The sequence below is a fragment of the Antechinus flavipes genome, chromosome 4, assembly GCF_016432865.1.
Source record: "Antechinus flavipes isolate AdamAnt ecotype Samford, QLD, Australia chromosome 4, AdamAnt_v2, whole genome shotgun sequence".
Taxonomy (NCBI): domain Eukaryota; kingdom Metazoa; phylum Chordata; class Mammalia; order Dasyuromorphia; family Dasyuridae; genus Antechinus; species Antechinus flavipes.
In genome coordinates, this window is record NC_067401.1 from 298,883,142 (window position 1) to 298,906,682 (window position 23,541).

The window sequence follows — 23,541 nt, forward strand, 5'->3', positions numbered from 1 at the left end:
AAATAAAAAGCTATAATTAAAAAAAAGGAAAGTTGTTAATTAAATTAAGTCCACACTGGTATTTCTTATGATACAAAATTGGAAACATTACAAGGCACAGAAGTTTCTTTCCCTTGAAAACAAGCTCTAACATTTACACTAATTCTATTCTTAGCAGGGACATCAGTTCTTCATTTCTGATAGTGTGCAGAATCCTCAAAATGGTATCTGTTGCTTGCTTTACCTAATCAGAATAAACGTCAACATAGCTTAACAGTTCTGGCAATCTTAATTACCTTTCTTTTGTTTCCCAGACTTCCCATTGGAATGTGGGAATTAACATGTTATTTTTTATTTTATTTTATTTTTATTATAGCTTTTTATTTCCAAAACATATGAATGGGTAATTTATCACTATTGACCCTTGGAAAACCTTCTGCTCCAACTTTTCCCCTCCTTCCTCCTACCCCCTACCCTAGATGGCAAGTAGTGCAATACATGCTAAATATGTTAAAGTGTATGTTAAATCCAATATAAATATACATATTAATACAGTTATCTTGCTGCACAAGATCTGTTAAGAAAGAAAAAAACGTGAGAGGGAAAACAAAAATGTAAGCAAACAATAACAGAAAGAGTGGAAATACTAAGTTGTAGTCCACACTCAGCTCCCATGGTCCTCTCTCTGGGTGTAGATGGTTCTCTTCATTACCGAACAAGTAGAACTGGTTTGAATCATCTCATTGATGAAGAGAGCCACATCTATCAGCGTTGATCATCATTATTTATTATTTATCATTATTTATTAATTATGATATATGAATGTTATGGAATATTATTGTTATTACTGCCATTCTCCAATTGATGGGCATCCATTTAGTTTCCAGTTTCTGGCCACTACAAACAGGGCTGCCACAAACATTTTTGCACATGTGGGTTCCTTTCCCTCCTTTAATATCTCTTTAGGGTATAAGCCCAGTAGTAACACAGCTGGATCAAAGGGTATACACAGTTTGATAACGTTTTGAGCGTAGTTCCATATTGCTCTCCAGAATTGTTGGATCCATTCACAATCCACCAACAATGTATCAGTGTTCCAGTTTTCCTCACATCCCCTCCAACATTCATCATTATCTTTTTCTGTCATCTTAGTCAATCTGACAGATGTGTAGTGATATCTCAGAGTTGTCTCAATTTCCATTTCTCTAATCAACAGTGATTTGGAGCAGTTTTTCGTATCACTAGAAATAATTTCAATTTCTTCATCAGAAAATTGTTCACATATCCTTTGACCATTTATCAATTGGAGAATGACTTGATTTCTTATATATTTGACTCAATTCTTTATATAATTTGGAAATGAGGCCTTTATCAGAACTTTTGACTGTAAAAATGTTTTTCCAGTTTATTGCTTCCCTTCTGATCTTGATTGCATTAATTTTGTTTGTACAAAAACTTTTTAACTTAATATAATCAAAATTACTTATTTTGTGATCAATAATGATCTCTAGTTCTTCTTTGGTCATAAATTCCTTCCTCCTCCACAGGTCTGAGAGATAAACTATCCTATGTTCTTCCAATTTATTTATAATCTCATTCTTTATGTCTAGATCATGTACCCATCTGGACTTTATTTTGGTATACAGTGTTAAGTGTGGGTCAATGCCATACTAGTTTCTGCCATACTAATTTCCAATTTTCCCAGCAGTTTTTGCCAATTAGTGAATTCTTATCCCAAAAGCTGGGGGTCTTTGGGTTTGTCAAACACTAGACTGCTGTCCTGTGAACCTAATCTATTCCAATGATCAACTAGTCTATTTCTTAGCCAATAAGAAATGGTTTTGGCGACCACTGCTTTAGAATATAGTTTTAGATAAAGTACAGCTAGGCTACCTTCATTTGATTTTTTTTTTCATTCGTTCCCTTGAAATTCTTGACCTTTTGTTCTTCCAGATGAATTTTGTTGTTATCTTTTCTAGATCAGTAAAATAGTTTCTTGGGAGTTGGATTGGTATAGCACTAAATAAAGAGATAGTATTGTCATCTTTATTATATTCGCTTGACCTATCCAAGAGTACTTAATATTCCTTCTACCATGCCTTGTGGAATCCCTTTCCACTGTAGACAAATTCTTCTTAATCCCAAAACTTTTGCTTCTCTTTTCCTTATATCATTAGTTTAATTGAAACCTGTTTTCTTCCTGAAGATAACATTTCCAGCTGTCTATGGCTGAGAAAAAGAAGGATCAATTCAATACAATGTAAGTTTATCATCAGAGTCCAGCACAGTACCTGGCATATAACAAATGGTCTGTAGAATCTTAGATCTAAAGCTAGAAGGAACTCAAAGGCTACCTAGTCTAACAACTTTCAGGTGAAGAGATGAGGACTCTGGGAGAGTTAGTGACAATATGAGTTACACAGGTAGTAAGCGTCACAAGTGGGATTTGAACCCTGGTCCTCTGAATCGCTAGTCCTCTAGAATCATAGTTAATCACTGTGTTGAAAAGGGTTCTTAAGTGCTTTAATGTTTTCATTTTTATAATATTATGACAGTATAAATTGTTCTTGCAGTTATGAATATCAACTTTTTCATATATAGATTAGTTTATTTGGGGATTTTTTTTTTTTAGTCATGGATCATTTTTATTTAATGCCTGGCAGCCTCTTGCTTTTTATATTTTTGGGAAAACTGTTTTTTAGGCTGGTACATTCTAGGTTAGACCCTTCCAGCCTTAGGCTTTCAGATTCTTCTGAGTTGGACTGTTTGAGGCCTTGACCTTTTTAATGGGATTTTTTTTTTTTGGCCTTCATCTTTTATTTTGGCTTTCCTTTCTTTAGTTGCACTTTTCTTGGCATACCTTGTAGCTGTCCATTTTGACTTGAAAGCTTCCAAACAGCCTACATACTTCTGACAAGCACTGTGGAGACTTGAGAACAAAGTCTGTGAGATGCATACATTGAAATGGCATAGCCTGCCCTCCTCACAACAGTGCAAAGTACCAACACCAAAACTCTGTTCTGATGATGATGATAAATAGCAGCTGGCATTTATGTCTGCTTTATGATTTATAAAGTACTTTATATATGTTACTTCATTTGAGCCTCACAACAACCTTTTGAGATAGGCTTTTTATTAAGAAACCATTGTACAGATGACAAAACTGAGGCTGAAAAAAGTTAAAAGAATTACTCGGAAACCCCAAATTAGAAAGTGTCTGATACAGGATTCCAATTCAAGTAACTTGCCCAGGATTACATAGTTAATAAACACATTGTATCCATTCTTACACCTATCCCTAGCACCTATGTAACACTACCAGTTTGTCAACATGTGACCCAAAGGAAATATAAACCACCAAAAAATTTTTACTTAGTCCTTGAATATAAGCTGTACTATTAGGCACATAGTTAATAAGCCGTTAACTGTTCTGAGCCCCAGGTTTCTCCTTTGTGTGTAAGGGACCCAATCAGAGCACACTGTCTCAAATAATCTGTGCTCCCTAGACAGGTAACATGTACGTTTTCTCCTCTCCTCCAGGGCAAGCCTGGAGTTGGCACTAGGCAATGAGGTTAAGTCTGAAGGCCATACTGTTAGTTCTGTTTAACTTTTTTCATCCTTTAAAAAATTATTCATTGTAATGAATTATTCTCTAAGACAACATTGGGAGAAGGACACAGTGGGAAATGCAGAAGTAAAAACAACATGTAATTAAATTTTTTTAATTGAGAGTAAATCTGTGACAAGTCACTTCATCCTCTGGTATTTCAGTATAGTAGTTTCATCTGTAAAATAGATAATAAGTTCCATCTCCATTATAACAACATTTTAGACTGTAGAATACATTTGATTTATATTTAATGTGCCCAAATGGATTTTTAAAATTATAATCAAAGTGATTTGCCTCAATATGTAATTTATGCTCCAGTCCAGGTCACTTGTACACTTTCATTTCAAGATCTGATCAGTTTACTCTATTTTGCATAATGAAGCAATTGAAGTATTAAGACAAGCCAATGATAATTAAGGAAAAGACATTTTTGAATTTTCAGCTTTTTTTGGTTAAGACTTGTATCTCACAGTTATAAATCAAATTTATTAAAGGCACTGAAATATGCTAGGAAAAAAACTGATCTTTTTGTCTCATCATACACACACACACACACACACAAACCCTTCAAATAAGAAGGCTGTGATGAACATTAATTCATTCTAATCCTACTAATGTCTAATTGCATATATTCTTCAGATTCTATAATGAGGCAGAAAAATGTCAAATCTCCAAGGTCAGAAACTAAGCCATCATAAGAGCTGAATATAAAAACTGTTAATACTCTTTGGTATAAAGGCTATCAGAACAGAGGAATTACAGGCATTTCATAAGTTTTATCATGTGTGCTAATGACAGAAGTACGTCCATCATTTCAGATAACATATAAATGTCATTTCTCCCCCATTTACTCTTCCCTTTACATTTCAATACTTTTCATAGAGAATCATAGATAGGCCCTTAGAGGTTATCATCATCTTAACTGACATTCACAAAGCAATTTAAGGTTTACAAAGTACATGTCACTCATTATCTTGTTTTAGCCTCATAATAACCTTGTGAAGTATATATTATCATCCCCATTTTATGGACAAGAAAACTTCATAATGAAGTAACTTTCTCAAGGGCACACAGGTTGAATCTTAATTCCCAGCCAACAACCAAGGCTCCACAGGCTCGTGGCACTGCACCAGGAGCTGGGGATATGGGGGGAAAAAAAGAAAGTCTGATACCAAAAAACCTGCATTCTAAAGCAGGTGAAAATGAGTGCCCCAACTAATATATGCAAAATAAAAGGCAAGATAATAGAGTGAGAAGAACAAGCAGCTTGAGGATCACAAAGGCTACAAAGTGTTTGAGCGAAACTTTGAAAAAAACAGGAGGTATTTCAAAGAAGTATGGAGCAAGCATATTCCAGGCAGGTTGGAGAAATTGTGCAAAGGCAGAGATAGGAGATGGAATATCATGGATGAGAATCAGCAAAACGATCAGTTTAGTTGGATCTAAGATCTAACAGGGAATAATAACCACAAAAAAGACAGGTTGAAGTCACATTGGAAAGAGTTCTAAATGCAAACAGGAAAATGTAATATAATTACAAAATATCCATGTCTGCTCCTATTATGCTACTCATGTTTTCCTATTAAAAAATGAAAGTGTAAATGGAAAGGGCTTGGTCACCAATCACTGCTCAAGAGCAACACCTGTCTTCTTCCAGAAGGTAGATGGGGAGGAGAGAATCTGTAGCTACTACGGGATATCGGAACAGTTTAGGTTAGAACCACATTAAGGAATTCATTCCCAAAGCATTCCCACAAGAATCTAACATAAAGAGGAGAGCAAAAAGCAGGACATTGAAAGTGGTGATATAGTTTTATTGGAGAAAGACTAATAACTGGCTATGGAAAAGGAGGAAAGAAGAATTAACCCTTTTTCCCTTCTTTCAAATGAAAACCCTTGGGTCATTTTACAGACCTTATTTGGAGACTACTGGTCTGCTCTACATCTTTCTATCTTTCCCACATGAAGAACATGAAAGACTTTAATTAATGTTTCACCAAACTATATCTACAGCATTCCCCTGTAGTAATTGTCAAAAAAGAAAATAAAGTTAATCTTACATGATCTGTTTGAAACACAGTGGACAGAGCATAGACCTGGAGTCAGGAAGATCTAAATTCAAATCTCTTTTCAAATACTTCCTAGATATGTGATCCTGGCCAAGTCACTTAACCTCTGTCTACCTTAATTTCCTCATCAGCAAAATGGGAAAATAACATCTATCTCCCAAGTTGGTTAGGAGAATGAGACATCTGCAAAGCTCTTTATAAACCTTAGAATCACTATTTAATGGTAGCTATCATGATGGTAGTAATGGTGATGAAGCCAAGCTGTTTTTATTTGTTTCTGTTTTTCTTTACAATCACTGCTTCCTTTTTAAGATGTTCTCTAACCATTCCTTTGGCAATACATTCTAGAATTTGGCCAGGAATCAAAGTCATTTTCACTGGCTTTCAGATTCCTTCCTCCCCCATCCTCCCGTCCTTTCTTTTTGAATATCAGGACATTTTCTTCTACCTATTTTAATACAAAGACAATTCTACCTGTAACCTTTAGGGTTACTGGGACAACCAAATTTAATTATCTCAACACAACTTAGCTAACTAAGATTGTGACATTTTAAAAACTACTATCTAAAAATTATTAAAATTAACCTTAGTCTCCCTGAATGTCAATCCATGAACAAATCTATTATAAAGAAAAAAAAATTAATTCCAGTTCATAATGACTTAGTGTTCTGATGCCTAAAAATTACTCATGCTCATAATTTCTTCCCCAGAAATTCTCCAGATGTTTTCATTTCACTTAAATCAGGTGGCTCATCTTTTTGGAATTTTACTGAATTAATTGTTCCAGAACATCCTGGAACAATCTTTTTACACCTATAACACTGTTATCACTTATTTTACTTAGTATCACTTCCCTGCCTTTAGTAAATTGGCATGGCATACATTTCTCTTTAAAATGAAACAAACTAGCCTGTTTCTCACATGTGACACTACATCTCTTGTGTCATCCCAGACTTCTGCCCTGGCCATCTGAAAAGAACTAAGCTCTTTACCCTCCCCCCAAAAGTTCCATTTCCAATTTCACAGAAATGCTCAGTTCCTTCAAATCAAGCACCATCTTCTACATGAATATCTTTCCGGATCTCTCAGATGCTTGTACCCTCCCTCTTAGCAGCTTTATATTTATTCTACATATATATTTCTCTTCCTCTAGAATTTAAGCTCCTTTAGAGCAGGGACTACTTCCTTTTTTTTTTTTTTTAAATAATTTTTTATTGATAGAACCCATGCCAGGGTAATTTTTTACAGCATTATCCCTTGCACTCGCTTCTGTTCTGATTTTTCCCCTCCCTCTCTCCACCCCCTCCCCCAGATAGCAAGCAGTCCTTTACATGTTAAATAGGTTACAGTATATCCTAGATACAATATATGTGTGCAGAACCGAACAGTTTTCTTGTTGCACAGGGAGAATTGGATTCAGAAGGTAGAAATAACACAGGAAGAAAAACAAAAATGCAAACAGTTTGCATTCATTTCCCAGTGTTCTTTCTTTGGGTGTAGCTGCTTCTGTCCATCCTTGATCACTTGAAACTCAGGTCTCTTTGTCAAAGAAATCCACGTCCCTCAGAATATATCCTCATACAGTATCGTTATTGAGGTATATAATGATCTGGTTCTGCTCATTTCACTTAGCATCAGTTCATGTAAGTCTCTCCAGTCCTCTCTGTATTCATTTTGCTGGTCATTTCTTACAGAACAATAATATTCCATAACATTCATATACCACAGTTTATTCAGCTATTCTCCAATTGATGGGCATCCACTCAGTTTCCAGTTTCTGGCCATCACAAAGAGGGCTGCCACAAACATTTTGGCACATACAGGTCCCTTTCCCTTCTTTAGTATCTCTTTGGGATATAAGCCCAGGACTACTTTATTTTTTGATGTGTATTCCCAGCACTTAACATGGTGCCTGGCATTTGGCTGTTCAGTTGTATTTAACTCTTTGTGACTATTCATAGCAAAAAATAGTTTGCCATTTCCTTCTCCAATGTGGAGATTGAGCCTTGCCTAGCATCACAAAACTAGCAAGTGTCTGAGGCTGGATTTGAAATCAGATCTTTTTGACTGCAGACTCAGTTTTCTATTCATTGTACCTCTTAGCTGCTCAGCAGGCACATCGTTTATGCTTATGCAGTGCTTGTTGAATGTTCCTCTTCCAAGGCAGCCTTGTGTTTAAGGGCAATTCTAGTTGTTAAGGGACAACTAGATGGTGCAGTGGACAGTGTGCCTGCTCTGAAGTGAGATTCATCTTCCTGAGTTCAAATATGGCCTCAGACACTTAATTAGCTATATGACCCGGGGCAAGTTACTTAAACCCTATTTGGCTCAGTTCCTCATCTCTACTGGGACACAGTAGAGAAAAAAATGACAAACCACTCTAGTATCTGGGCCAAGAAAACCCTAAATGGGGTCACAAAGAATTGAATGAGATCATGAACAATTGAAATGATTGAACTATGTTAAACAAATTTTCCCTAAATTAATATGAAATATGCAATATCTATTTATTGTTCCTAGTTTTGGCCCAAGCAGAAAGTTAAAGCTCTTCAAATATTTGAAGATATCAATTACAGCCCTTCCTTACTCCAGCTAATCTTTATTAGGACATGGTTTCTAGTAGCCTCACCCTCCTGTTTGCTTTCATAGAATTTATGGCTAAAAGGAACATCAGAAGTCGTCTAATCAAACTTATAGTTTTTATAAAAGAAAACTGAAGTCAGAGAAGAAGAGGTATATTCAGGATCATGCAGACAGAAAGTGAAAAAATTGAAATTTAAACCCAAGACTCTAAATCTTTCTACTATACCAAACTCCTAACAGCTGAGTTCATAAAATACTTGTGATCTGAAATTAGGGAGTAATAACTTTTCCATTTTCTTCAGGGTTCTTATTTCTAAACTCCTCCCAATTATCTGAACAAAATTCAACTGAATTCTCAAACTACTGAACACAAAGAATCAAATGTAATACAAAAGGGGAGTCAGAAGTAATCCAGTTTCATTAAACTAGGAATGTAGAACCGTGCATTTTCACAAAATCTCAACACAACAAAACAATTTGAATTTAGTACTACTTAGTGGAAAAGATACTATGAGGGGATCCTATTGGAAAAATCAAGAAAACAGACAACAAAAAGCAAGGGAAATTTTTTCTCAGTATTTCAGTAACTTGGGATAGAGACCTCCTTAAGCCATAATGAGAGAAGGGGCAACCTAAAGAGTTTTATGTGCATTTGTTGTCTTATGAGAGATGTATACCCTGAATCAGCAAAACTAAGATTCAACTTAAAAAGCATTTATTAGATATCTACCAGGTATTTGTCACTGTGCTAAGAGATTAAGGATTCAAAGATATTTTAAAAAGAGGTTCCTGCTCAGATGGACTTTCTACTCGATTGAGGGAACAATACAAACACACTAGTGAATTCAAAGTGCTTTTGGAGAGAGAGGAGAGATTACTAACTAGAGAGAAATGGGAAAAGAAAGGAGAAGACCTAGTATAGAAAGTGGCACCTGAAGGGAATGAAGTATTGTAAGAGGCAGAGGGGAGAAGAGGGTTCCCAAGATATAGAAAACAACTTGTGTACAAGGACAGAGATGGGAAGTCCTGTATGAAGAACAGTACACAGACCTATTTGGCCAGAATGAGGAGAGCAAGAAGGTTGCCATTGCCAGGTTGTAAAGGACTTCAAAAGCTTTAAAAAAAAAAAAAGCTTATATTTTATGCTATGGATAATGAAGCTACTGAAGTTCTTGAGCCAGATGAGTTACATTGCCAAACTTGTTCTTTAAGCTACCAATGATTGAATGAAGAAGGGAAAAGCCTCAAACGTAAGTGGTTATTCTAATAGTTCAGGTGAGTAGTGGTAAGGACCCAAGCAAAAGCTGTGGCTTCATAAAGAGAAACTTCATTAGAGAGAAAACAGTTACAAGAGACGTTGTAGATATTCCAGTATAATACTATTCTACATCTACAACATCTGTATTCAATGAGCAGTGTTCCTAAACCACCAGGGTATCTATGGTTCACTGGAAATTAAAAAAATTTTTCTCATTAACTGACAGACCAAACAATTGTTCCTAATACAAGATGTTACTAGTTGAAAATGAGCAGGATTATCTGTCTTCTGACTGCTCTATCAATGTGTCTTTCCTAAAATGAAATAGCCATAGGAGAGGCCTTCTACTTCCCTAGTTTGGTATTTGATGCCTTTTTTGTTGCAAAATAAGATCTGGTTGGCTTGTTTGATGGTCATGTCATACTGTTGACTCCTAAATCACAAAATCTCAGAATGGAAGAGATGTCATAAACCATCTAGTCCAATTCAGATTTGAGCAAGAATTCTTGTCTTTCCCCTCCTTCCTTCCCTCCTAAAAGGGGGGAAGTAGCCTCATAGCCAGAAGTAGATATTATATTTCATAAGATATATTGCTCCTAAAGTGAATGATAGACAAGTTCAGTCATAGCATCAGAATTTTGTAAGACAATCTGTGTCAAATCTGGAAAAACACGAGAATTTTTTTCTTAAATTCAGGAATCTGTACCATTTTTCAATGGATCTACTCAAAGATGAGGGCCATAATACTTGGAAAGCCTTTATATGAAAAAAAAAACTGCTTAACAACCTTGCCAGATCTTGCCCAGAAGCTCCCAAACCTTGTGGAATTGTGGCTTCAATCAAAGAATTTAGTTGTTGTACTTGGTTCCTTGGTAAAGCTTCAGGATCTAGATCTGAATAATAATGCCTTAGAAACTACCAGGAGACTGGTCATCTAAGGTCTTTAGATCACCTTCAATTAGCTAATAACCAAATAAAATTCTTACCTCCAAAAGTTACAGATTTGAAAGAGCTGCAGATACTAGACATTTCTACCAACTGTTTGCTAACTATACTGGAGAGGTTTCATATGTGCCTTTCTCTGCAGTATCTAACTGTGGACCAAAATCACTAGTGGTGAGGTACACACCATCTTTGCCAACTTCCTAGCTTCAATGAATTCTCTGTGGCTGGAAACGCCTGAATTTTTGCCACTTGATTTAAGTCCATCTTGAGATAACTACAAAATATGTATGTGAATAACAACATTCTCCTGAAAAGCTTGCCTTCCTATTTATAGAATAAGGTCAATTACTGCAGTGGCTATGGCTCTCCCATTCAAATTTCAGAAATGAAGCTGCTTTCATTCTCATCACAGAAATTAACTGTTTTCCTTCCAGCAGAGGTTAAGTCTATAAGGACAGAAACAGATCACAAGAAGTAGCAATGCGAAGTCTATATAATACCTACAGTTAATAAATGATCTGAACTTTATCTCATCATCTGTCTCCAATCTCATCATCTAAAAGTCTCCTTGAATTGCTACACTGATGTCTGGGAAACTGTCAGCATTGTATCAAGCCAATGTTTATTTTAGTCTACCCAAAGCTCTTTCCTCTGAGACACCAATGGCACAGTTATAATAAGGGTAATTACACTAAATGTACATAGAAATTTAAGCCTTATATAAGGAAAAACATACTTAGGATAAAAAAATGTTCTTTAACTTAAAAAAAAAAAACACAGCAAGAATTCCTGTAACATATCTAAAAACGTGGTTATTGACCAATGAGTAAAAATGCTGCCTGTCTCCTGCCAGAGAGTTTGCAGATTCAAGATGTAGACTGAGACATACGTTTTTGTACAGACAATATGGGAAACTGTTTTGCTAGGCTATGAAGATTGATAACAAAGATTTGTTTGTTTTGGGAGGAAGGGAAGGAAATAAAGGAAGGAGGGGAAGGAATTATCACTTATTACAGCACATATTTTGTATGCCAGACACTATGCAAACTGTGCTACCTACTTTGATAAGTATCTCATCTGAAGAAAGGGCACTAAGAATAGGATTGTTAAAAAAATAAAAAAAAGGAAAGAATGAAAAGTGTGCTTTTTAAAGCACAGAAAAGAACAGAGGGAACAAACAAGCTAGACAGTTTTATGTGTTGACACTATATATACTTAAAAGAAAAAGGAAGCTATACTTGAGTCACAATTTCAATTACAATCTTTTTATCTGTCTTATTTTGTATATCAAAATGTTCTTTTTTTAAAGTTCAGAATAAAAATGTTTAAAGTGATATGGTATTTGCTTGAAGATTTCCAAAAGAGACACCATTATAATTCTAGGTTGGGAAATTTTTCTTATGTCAAATTTGCCTCTCAGCAATTTTCATCCATCTTTCACAATAGCACTTTCCATACTTAAACACAACTGTCATACCCCTCCCCAAAGTCTTCTCTTTTTCAGGCTAAACACACCCAGTTTCTTTAACCAATCATCATGAAGCAGTTCTTCATGAATATCTACATCAATCTTGTTAAAGAGCTCCCTCTTTTTTCTTCAGTGGGATCATTTCAGTTTGTATTTTCAGACTTTATCTATGAGAGCTTCCCATCCATCCTGGACCAACTTTCTCTCTAAAATATCATATCAAAGAATCCCATCTATCCCTTCTCTCAACATTGTGAAGTGCACTCTCCCAAAATCTGACTTTCCTTTTCTTTATGCAATCCACCCTCCAAACAACTGCTAAAGTAACATTCCTAAAGCACCAGAATGATCATATCACTCTTCTGCTCAAATTATTTCTTGAAAAAAATACAAAATCCAACTTTCTATATCTTCTTCTACTGATCAAATTTCAGAAACCTCCTCCTGTATTTCCTCCTTTCTCTTTCTATCAAAAAATCATAACTTTTAAGAGTTGATCTGGTCTGGGCCCCAAGTTTTTGTTTTTAATTAAAGCTTTTTATTTTCAAAATATATGCATGGATAATTTTTCAACAATGACCCTTGCAAAACCTTGTGTTCCAAATTTTCTTCCCTTCCCTTCATCCCCTCCCTTAAATGGCAAGTAATCCAATATATGTTAAACATGCTAAAACTATATGTTAAAATCAATGTCTGTATATATATTTATACAATTATTTTGAAGCACAAGAAAAATCAGATCAAAAAGAAACAAAAATGAGAAAGAAAACAAATTGCAAGTAAACAACAATAAAAAGAGTGAAAATGTTATGTGTGATTCATACTCAGTTCCCACAATCCTCTCTCTGGGCATAGATAGTTCTCGTTATCACAAGATCATTGGAACTGGCCTGAATTATCTCACTGTTGAAGAGAGCCACGTCCATCAGAATCGATCATGGTATAATTTTGCCTTTGGCATGTACAATAATCTCCTGGTTCTGCTCATTTCACTTAGCATCAGTTCATGTAAGTCTCTCCAGGCCTCTCTGAAATCATCCTGCTGATAGTTTCTTATGGAACAATAATATTCCATAACACTCATATACCATAACTTATTCAGCCATTCTCCAATTGATGGGCATCCACTCAGTTTCCAGTTTCTTGCCACTATAAAAAGGGCTGCCACAAACATTTGTGCACATGTGGGTCCCTTTCTCTCCTTTAAGATCTCTTTGGGAAACAAGTCCAGTAGTGACCCTGCTGAATCAAAGGGTAGGCACAGTTTGATAACCCTTTGGGTATAGTTCCAAACTGCTCTCCAGAATGGTTGGATTAGTTCACAATTCTACCAACAATGTATTAATGTTCCAGTTTTCCCACATTCCCTCTAATATTTGTCATTATCTTTTCCTGTCATCTTAGCCAATCTGAGAGGTATGTAGTGGTACCTCAAAATTTCTTAATTTGCATTTCTCTCATCAATAGTGATTTAGAGCACTTTTTCATATGGCTAGAAATGGTTTCAATTTCCATCTGAAAATTGTCTGTTCATATACATTGACAATTGGAGAAGAGCTTGAATTCTTATAAATTTAAGTCAATTCTCATTTTTAGAAATGAGACCTTTATCAGAACCCTTAAATGTAAAAATGTTTTCTCAGTTCATTGCTTCCCTTCTAATCTTGTGTGCATTACTTTTGTTTATACAAAAGCTTTTTAACTTAATATAATCAAAATCACTTATTTTGTGCTCAATAATGAACTCCAGTTTTTCCTTGGCCATAAATTTCTTCTCCACAGATCTGAGAGGTAAACTGTTCTTCTAATTTGCTTATATTATCACTTGTTATGTCTAAATCATGAATTCATTTCCACCTTATTTTGTCAGGGCCTCAAGTTTTATGATGAGGACAAGGGAATGAAGTGATTTGCCCAAAGTCAGTCAGTATCAGATCCTGAAACTCAAGGCTCTTTCCAATGTCTACAGAAACTTCTGAACTTCTTTTCCATCTCCTCACCATCTTTCTTCCCATCTCTACCCTAAAATTCTCTTCTCCTGACTGAAGATTTCCCCACTCAGATTAGTAGACATCTACCATGTATCAGACACTGTGCCAGTATTTCCAAAGGAAATATTCACTTTACTTCCAGACTTCTTCATGTCCCTGACATGCCTTACTCCTATGTAAATACCCTTTCCCCCCTCCTACTTGAGTTCTAGTTTCCCCCCATTAGAATGTAAGCTCCTTGGGGGACAGACTCTCTTCACTAACTTATATTTGTATCCCCACAGCTCAGAGCATGGCCTATAGATAGTAAATGTTTAATAAATATTCAAGCTATCCATCTAATGTCAAAAATAGAAAGTTCTTTTAACAAAGTTTTGAAGAAAAAATAACCTTATCAGACTATGCATCCTAACTGGATTTTGGAAAATCTGGTCTCCATAACAACATCACAAAGCCTTTTTTCTAACACAATAATTATAACTGATGATGTGAATGCCACAGAATCCTCTTTATCCCTTATTTTAAAATAAATTACAAGAAATGCTAATTAATCCCTTAATTCTTTTTATTACATGTATTTCAATTATAATTTAAATTCAGTAAATATTTCTCAACTAACTACTATGTACACTGCTAGATTATGACCTACTCTACTTCCACTCTTACCCTATCGGAAATATAATATCCCTTTATTAATAGATTTTTGCAATATAGTAGAAAGCCAAAACACATAGATTCTTTCTAAGAATGGAAAGATTATCAAGTGGAATGGCCCTGAAGACAAACAACTCACCTGATATCCGAGCATGAAGATTCTGCTTCATATAAAATTCCTCGGGTTGTGAAAGAGATTGTAGAATTGTCAGGGCTGCTCTTCTTAATGCACTGTCAAAAATAGGGAGTACCTCATTGGGGAATGCATTGAAATATTCCCCAATTTCCATGTTTGTCTCAAAAAGAGTCATAGCATCAACTACTACGGGATAGTGAGCGTCCTCATCTCTTTCCTTCAAGATCTGTAAGACTTCATTCTTGTGGTATTCTGAAACGTATGATTCAAACACCTGACCAATCAGGGAGACTTGATCTTTATTCATTTTGGACCTAGATAGAGAAAGATTTTTAAATTAACAACAATAACAAAAAAGTACACTTAGTATACTTCTTTCATATTTTGAAAGTTTTGTGAGAAAACAGAAAAATAAACCTAAATATTCAATAATTAGCATGCTAAATTAATAAAGTGTAAGAACCACATTCTCAAGAATAACAATATTCTATCAGAATTAATCTACATCTCTTTAAAATCAAGAAACTAAAGGCTAAGATAAAGAATAATCACTTTTGCTTAAAACATGGGCAAATATCTTTCTCTTCAGGTTAATTTATCTTCCTGTTAACTTTCCCCCCCTCACCCCTTACCTCATTATTTGAGTTTATGATATACTAAGTATAATTTTGTTTGGCCACATTTCACACAGAGAATTAATTCACATTTACATAGGGCTTCAAAGTTTGTAAAAGCTAATGTTCTGACTGGTTAGTTTTGTTTTGTGGCAAGCCTGCGTATCTGTCTAACCTTTAGGGTTCTTGATGACCTCTTGGACATATGACTCTTTTAACTGAATGCTAATAAATATTGATATTTATATGGCGCTCTAAGATCTGCAAAGTGATTTTTTGTTTGTTTATTTATTTTTTAATTAAAGCTTTTTATTTTCAAAATATATGCATATTTTTCAACATTCTCCCCTGAAAAACCTTGTGTTTCTTTTTTTTCCCTTCCCTTCCCTACACAGCAAGTAATTCAACATATGTTAAACGTGCAATTCTTCTATACATATTTCCACAATTTCCATCATGCCTACAAAGTGATTTCAAGGAATCATTTCATTTGTTCTAAATAATCACATTGCTTATGATGCTGCTCCTACTTATAACCATTTTACAGGTATTGTGAGCCTGTCTTAGAACTTGAGTCATTCCTAGTCTAACCCACAAGGAAAATTATATGTTTCTTTTTCTACATCTTTCATAGTTATATAGCATTCTCTCTTTTTTTTTTTAAATAATTTTTTATTGATAGAACTCATGCTAGGGTAATTTTTTTACAACATTATCCCTTGCATTCACTTCTGTTCCAATTTTTCCCCTCCCTCACTCCACCCCCTCCCCCAGATGGCAAGCAATCCTTTACATGTTGAATAGGTTACAGTATATCCTGGATACAATATACGTATGCAGAACCGAACAGTTTTCTTGTTGCACAGGGAGAATTGAATTCAGAAGGTATAAATAATCCGGGAAGAAAAACAAAAAGGCAAGCAGTTTATATTCATCTCCCAGTTTCTTTCTTTGGCTGTAGCTGCTTCTGCCCATCTTTGATCAATTGAAACTGAATTAGCTCTCTTTATCGAAGAGATCCACTTCCATCAGAATACATCCTCAAACAGTATCATTGTTGAGGTATATAATGATCTCCTGGTTCTGCTCATTTCACTTAGCATCAGTTCATGTAAGTCTCGCCAGTCCTCTCTGTATTCATCCTGCTGGTCATTCCTTACAGAACAATAATATTCCATAACATTCATATACCACAATTTACTCAACCATTCTCCAATTGATGGGCATCCATTCATTTTCCAGCTTCTAGCCACTACAAACAGGGCTGCCACAAACATTTTGGCACATACAGGTCCCTTTCCCTTCTTTAGTATCTCTTTGGGGTATAAGCCCAGTAGTAGCACTGCTGGATCAAAGGGTATGCACAGTTTGATAACTTTTTGAGCATAGTTCCAAATTGCTCTCCAGAATGGCTGGATGTGTTCACAATTCCACCAACAGTGTCCCTGTTTTCCCACATCCCCTCCAACATTCTACATTATCTTTCCCTGTCACTCTAGCCAATCTGACAGGTGTGTGGTAGTATCTCAGAGTTATCTTAATTTGCATTTCTCTGATTAATAATGATTTGTAGCATATTTTCATATGTCTATGAATAGTTTCAATTTCTTCATCTGAGAATTGTCTGTTCATATCCTTTGACCATTTATCAATTGGATAGCATTCTCTTTATTATATACACAAGGAATTATAAATCAAAAGTGATCAATTCTTCCTATGGTCAAAGGCTCTATATTACTTAAAGTAGGACGATGAAAGAACTAAAACAAATTAATGTTTTAAAAATCAAGTATATTTGGTCCTGAAATTCATGCCTACAATTTTGGGGGAGTAAAATTTGTGAAAATTTACCTTACTAAATATTTTTTAGTAATGCTAATTCTAACATCATTTTTCCCTTTCCACAACAGTGGAGTATAAATAATTTCAAAAGGAATTTGAGGAGAGTGGAAAAAAATTATTTTATTACTTGGTGACTACCATTTACATAGTGCTTTAAGATTTGGAAAATGCTTTACACATGTCATTTGGTTCTCATGCAAACCCTAAGTTGTCTACTATTACTATTTTAGCGAGAAAACCCAGGCAGAGGTTGTGGCTTAATCAGAGTCACACAACTAATATTTATTAGTTTATTATTCAAACAACTAATATTTATCTGAGGAGAGATATGAAGTTAAGTCTTTCTGACTCCAGGTCCAGGAATCTATCTACTCCCTGTGCTACCTGCCAATCTCCGTAAAAACCAACCGGGTATTGTGGTGAACAATCCATACAAGGATAACAATAATTATGATATTAATAACTCAGAGAGTTATCAAGAGTTATAACAATGTTAAAAAAAAGAAAAAAAAAAAAACTAGAGGAAGCCTCCCCCCCCCCCCCCCCCACACACACAGAGGGGTGGACTCTCTGAGGAAGATTGTAAGTAATCCGGGGAAAGATTAAGTTGTGAACTCCATCACAGGAGAAAATACCTACATGAATGAAATCACAGATCTATTTAATTATGGGTACAATGATACAGGATATCAAAGCTTGCATAAATTTTCTCACAATAGTTCTCTGAGGTAGGTAGCACCAAGTGTTATCCCTATTTTATGAGGAAAAAAACATCTACTAATAAGGTTTATGATCTGAATCCTGATCCCACTTCTAAACTTAGTCTTACTAGTTAATTGCATGGACTTATTTCTTTTTAAAATCAATTACAAGGGTTCATGTCATGTGATTCCAAAAGCATGAAAGTGAATGATTATTGATGCAGTTGACACACTATACAAGGTCTGAAAAAAAAAGCAAAACCAATTAGGCAACAGTCAAAACTCTCCTAGTGAAGGAATGCCAACATAGAGTACATATACAAAATTCCCACAGGAAAACCTTAAATGGATCCAAATCATGTTCTTGGGGAGTTAAAAAAAATGTTTTGGAAATTTGCAATATCGCTTCAAATTAAGCTCAGATTAAAAAACAGCAAAGAAGAAATGTAGGGACAACGCAGATAGAATTTCCTCCTAGAGAACCCAGCAATTCAGATGCTTCACCATCAATTAGAATTCCATCTCTGCTCTTAGTTCCACAACAAAAGAAGGTAAGTTAATTGACAATTTCCTCAGGCACAATCTGCTGATCTAAACACATTCAGGCTGAGTTCACTTTGGTCTTCTCAAAGCATTAGCAGGAAAACAAGAGTTAATCAAATTATAAGAGCTCACCCTCTTTTTATTACGTGAGGATTGGAGAAACAAGAAAAAGTAAAATCTACAAACAGAAATGCAACTAAACTACTTTAATCCCATGTAACTCTCACTCCACCCACCCCCCAGCAGAAAGAGACAAAAAGAAATCTAGGATGATAACAAGTAGCATTGACACAACGCTCTAAAGTTTGCAAAGCATGTTACCAGTTTTCTCAATGGACTATCAGTTTGCACAGCTGTAGGGGAACCCCGAGCCGTGACGTAACTTGGCTAAACTTTCCCGCCCCGCAGAATGCCCAGGGAGCGGCATCACCAGGGCATGGGCCCCGCCCCGTCCCGCCCCCTGCCTTTCTGCCTCTAATAGCGTGCGCCGAGCAGCGGGCAGAAGCACCCCCGAGCCCAGCATGACCCGCCACCTAGCTCAGCGCATTCCGAATGGCACCAGTGGCCCGCAGCTGGCAGAAAAGCAAAGAGCTGAAGGGATGGCGGGAAAAAAATACTTCTTTTCACTTACTGGCGGATATCAGTGTCTGAAATCAGCGAAGAAGAGCAAAACACCTCTGCGGATTAAGCGAAGAGCAGACGCCGGCTTCGTAAACCAAGGCGCACCGTCGGCGCGCTGGCGCACCAGCGGGCGGGTTGGCGGGCGCGGGTGCGGAGAGGCAGCACGAGCTGGGCCGGGCACCAATCAAAGGCCAGCGAAGTGGAGGCCGCGGCTGCCGCGCGTTTCTTTGGCAGCGCAGTGAGCCTGGCTGTGCACGTCTCTCACGCGGCGGCCGAGCGCGCCCGGCTGTTGGTCGGGCACTTGAGGCTCACGCGGAGTTTCGCTTTCCAGGCCAAGAGTGGGAGGAGAAGGAGGAGCCTTTCCCGGTTGGCGCGGGAATTAGCTGCTCTGCCAGTGGGCGGGACTGAACTAAGGCACCTCGTGGCGGAGCGTGAGGGGCGTGGTCTGGGCGGAGCCTAGCGCCCCGCTCTTCCTCTCTATCTACCTAACGAACCTGTAAACGGCTCTAAAGATATAATAAATGTCACTTTCATTGATATAATTTGCAGCGCTAGACTTGCAGTTAGGAAGACTCTTCTTCCCGAGTTCAAATGTGACCTCAGACATTTACTATCAATGTAACCCTTACCAATTCATTTAACCGTGTTTGCCGCAGTTTCCTTATTTGTAAAATGAACTGGAAAAGGAAATGACAATATTCTTTGCCAAGAAAACCCGAATGGGGTCACAAAGAGTTGGATACTAAACGACAGCTGCTAAACAATCATATGAGGGAAAGTTATCTGCCCAAATAAAATACTGCTATCTTTGGTTTTGTTTTAGTTTATTTTTCAAGTAACAACTTTTTATTAACCAGCCCTTCCTAATAACTTCCCCCCTTGAAAAGAAGAAATGGAAAAGTTCTGAAGTTTTAAAAAGTTTTTCTCTATAATGTTATCATTGCATAAATTATTCTAGTTCTGCTCACTTTGTTTCCTCTGCACTTGTCTATTTCATCAAGACTTATGGCACAGTAATATTTCATTACATTCACATACTGCAATTTGTTTAGCTCTCCCCAACAGGATTCTCTCTTTCATTTTTGTCTTTTGCTACAATGAAAAGAATTGCTTTAACTCATATATATTCATCTTATCTTCTTTGATTTCTCTGAGGCACAGGCCTAGTCATGGTATAACTGAATCAAAGGATATGCACAATTTAGTAACTTTGAGGTCATAGTACCAAATTGCTAAAAAGAATGAGTAGCTTAATTGGTAGCTCCATTCACAGTAATGTTTTCCCACAACTCTTCCAACATTTATCATTTTCCTTTTTTGCCATCTTTGTCAGCCTAATAGGTGTGTTTTAATTTGCATTTCTCTAATAATTATTTAAAGAATTTTCTCATGATTATTGAAAATTTGGATTTCTCCCTTTGAAATATTACCTATCAATAACTTTAGACTAGTTATCTATTAAGGAATGGCTCTTGGCCTTATAGATTTAAATCAATTCCTTTTATTCTTTTTTAAAAGAAGACCTTTATTAGAAAAAATTATTGCAAAGATTCCCTCTATAATCATTTCTTTTAAGTTTTATTATATTTTGTTTAAACAAAAGCTTAAGCTTTATATAATTTTATTTTTTATTTCTTGTGATTTTCTTTATTGCTTTCTTTATTCATGAACTCTTCTCTTATCCATAGATCTGAAGATTTTTCCTTTTGCTCCTCTAATTTGTTTATGAAATGCCAACTAATTCCTAGTGGCAAGGAATTAGAAACTGAAGGAATGCTCATCAATTGGGGAATGGTTGAACAAGTTAATATAAACATGCGACATAATGCTATTGTATTGTAAGAAATAGACCTTGGAAGATTTATGAATCTTTTTTATTTAGATTATCCATTTGGAGTATCTCAGCATATATGTACAACATTTTTATTATATATCCTTTCTATGTTATTAAATATCCTTTTATTAACTTTTAGGTGACCCATGAGTGCCTTGTTTCCTTTTTCTTTTTTGCTGAGGCAATTGGGGTTATGTGACTTGTCCTACAGCTAGGACGTGTTTAGTGTCTGAGACCACATTTGAACTCAGGTCCTCCTGATTTCAGGGCTGGTGCTCTAGCCACTATGCCACCTAGCTGCCCCAAGTGCCTTGTTTCATATTAACATACTATAAGCTAACAAGAATGCTTGCCTGAGGTCAGCCCCTAACAAGTGAATAGAGTGCTGGACTTGGAACTAGGAAGACCTGTTAATTACAATTCTGCCTGACACCAGATGTTTACATTTGGATAGTTTGTTCAACTTGTGTGTCTCAGCTTTGTTTGTCACTTATAAGAAAGGGGAAAGGGAATGTATATTTATATAGTACCTACTATTTGCCAGGTACTGTGCTAAGCACTTTTTTATTTTTATTTTTATTTTTTACAAATATTAAATCATTTGATCCTTATAACAACTCTGAGTAGATGCTGAAAGTGACATTGCTGATCTACTATCTACAGGACACATACTTGGATTTGCTTTTCTAAACCCTGTAACTTTTGGCAAGATATTATTAGATAACCATTTAGAGTTAGATATGTGACTCTCTCTCTCTCTCTATAGCACTAATGGCTCATATTGAGTTGGAGCCACTATCTGGAATTACTACACTATTCTTCAGCCAACCAGAACATCTAAGGAAAAAAAATTGTCCTTTCTGCCACTTACAATTAATATGCTTTCAAAATAAAAATTAGAAAACTTTAGGCTATTTTGGTATAATTTAGATTCCATAGTTTTAGAATTTTTTCCATTGTTTTGGGTGCTTAAAGTAGTTTAATTAGGAGCATAGAATAGATCTAGAGTGGGGACCAACCAATGAGAATAAAGAATTGTCTACACCAGCATACATTGCCCCTGAAGTAATTTATCATCATTGAGATTTTTGAACAGTTTTGCCATCTTCTCCCTACATTCTTAACCTCATACCAATTAGATTTACTAAAATGACAAAAAAAGGAAATGCTGGAAGGTTGTGAGAAAATAAATATATTAATTCACTTGGGGGAGCTGTGAATTGGTCCAACCATTCATTTAGAGAAGCAATTTGGAACTATGCTAAAAAATTTTAAATTATATTACTAGGTCTATATATCAAAGAAAGAAGAAATGAGCCCATATGTAAAGAATACTTATGTTAGTTGTGTTTTTTTTCCTAGTGGCAAGGAATTAGAAACTGAAGGAATGCTCATCCATTGGGGAATGGTTGAACAAGTTAATATAGACATGCGATATAATGCTATTGTATTGTAAGAAATAGACCTTGGAAGATTTATGAACTGATACAAAATGAAGTGAGCAGAACTAGAAGTACAATTTATAAAGCAATAGTGCAAAGATAATCAACTTCAAAAGATTTAGTAGCTCAATCAACATAGTGGCCTACCATGGTTTCAAGGAACTCATGATAAAATATGTTACCCACCTTCAGATAGAGAGCTGATGGACTCAGAATGGAAATAAGCATGTTCTCTTTCTTTTTTCGTTCTTTTCCTATCTTTCTTCTTCTTCTTCTTCTTCTTCTTCTTCTTCTTCTTCTTCTTCTTCTTCTTCTTTTTCTTCTTCTTCTTCTTCTTCTTCTTCTTCTTCTTCTTCTTCTTTTTCTTCTTCTTCTTCTTTTTCTTCTTCTTCTTTTTCTTCTTCTTCTTCTTCTTCTTCTTCTTCTTCTTCTTCTTCTTTTAGCTAGGGCTAAAATGTAATTTTAAAAAATTATGTATAATATATAATCTATAAAAATATTTTATTATCTTTTCAATAGGTGGAAGAAAAGGAGGATCAAGGTAGAGAATGTAGAATTGAAAATAAAATTGAATTTTTTTTATTATTATAGCTTTTTATTTACAAGATATATGCATAGGTAATTTTTCATAATTGATAGTTGCAAATCCTTTTGTTCCAACTTTTTCCCTCCTTCCCCCTACCCCTTCCCCCAGATGCCAGGTTGACCAAAACATGTTAAATATGTTAAAGTATAAGTTAAATACAATATATGTATATATGTCCAAACAGTTATTTTGATGTATAAAAAGAGTCAGACTTTGAAATAGTGTACAATTAGCCTGTGAAGGAAATCAAAAATGTAGATGGACAAAAATAGAGGGATTAGGAATTCTATGTAGTGGTTCATAGTCATCTCCCAGAGTTCTTTCCCTGGATGTAGCTGGTTCATTACTGCTCTACTGGAACTGATTTGGTTCATTTCATTGTTGAAGAGAGCCATGTCCATCAGAATTGATCATCATATAGTATTGTTGAAGTATATAAAGATGTTTTTCCAGTTTATTGCCTCCCTTCTAATCTTGTCTGCATTAGTTTTGTTAATACAAAAACTTTTCAATTTGATATAATCAAATTTTTCTATTTTGTGATCAATAATGATCTCTAGTTCTTCTTTGGTCATAAATTCCTTCCTCTAACACAGGTCTGAGAGGTAAACTATGCTATGCTCTTCAAATTTATTTATAATTTCATTCTTTATGCCTAGGTCATG

At 35.6% G+C, this 23,541-nt stretch overlaps 1 protein-coding gene and 1 pseudogene across 1 annotated transcript in view; one reads left to right on the top strand and one right to left on the bottom strand.

The window, feature by feature from the left end:
* MCM9 (minichromosome maintenance 9 homologous recombination repair factor) overlaps positions 1-19,118 on the bottom strand; it is a 177,201-nt gene extending 158,083 nt beyond the window's left edge. The window contains exons 1-2 of the mRNA XM_051997629.1: positions 19,025-19,118; positions 14,697-15,007 (exon numbers count right to left, since the gene is read on the bottom strand). Coding sequence (XP_051853589.1) covers positions 14,697-15,000 — 304 coding nt within the window. The 5' untranslated portion in view covers positions 15,001-15,007; positions 19,025-19,118. The remainder of the gene's footprint in view (positions 1-14,696; positions 15,008-19,024) is intronic.
* Positions 9,468-11,179, top strand: LOC127559241 (leucine-rich repeat-containing protein 28-like; annotated as a pseudogene).
* Positions 19,119-23,541: the final 4,423 nt, after the last annotated feature.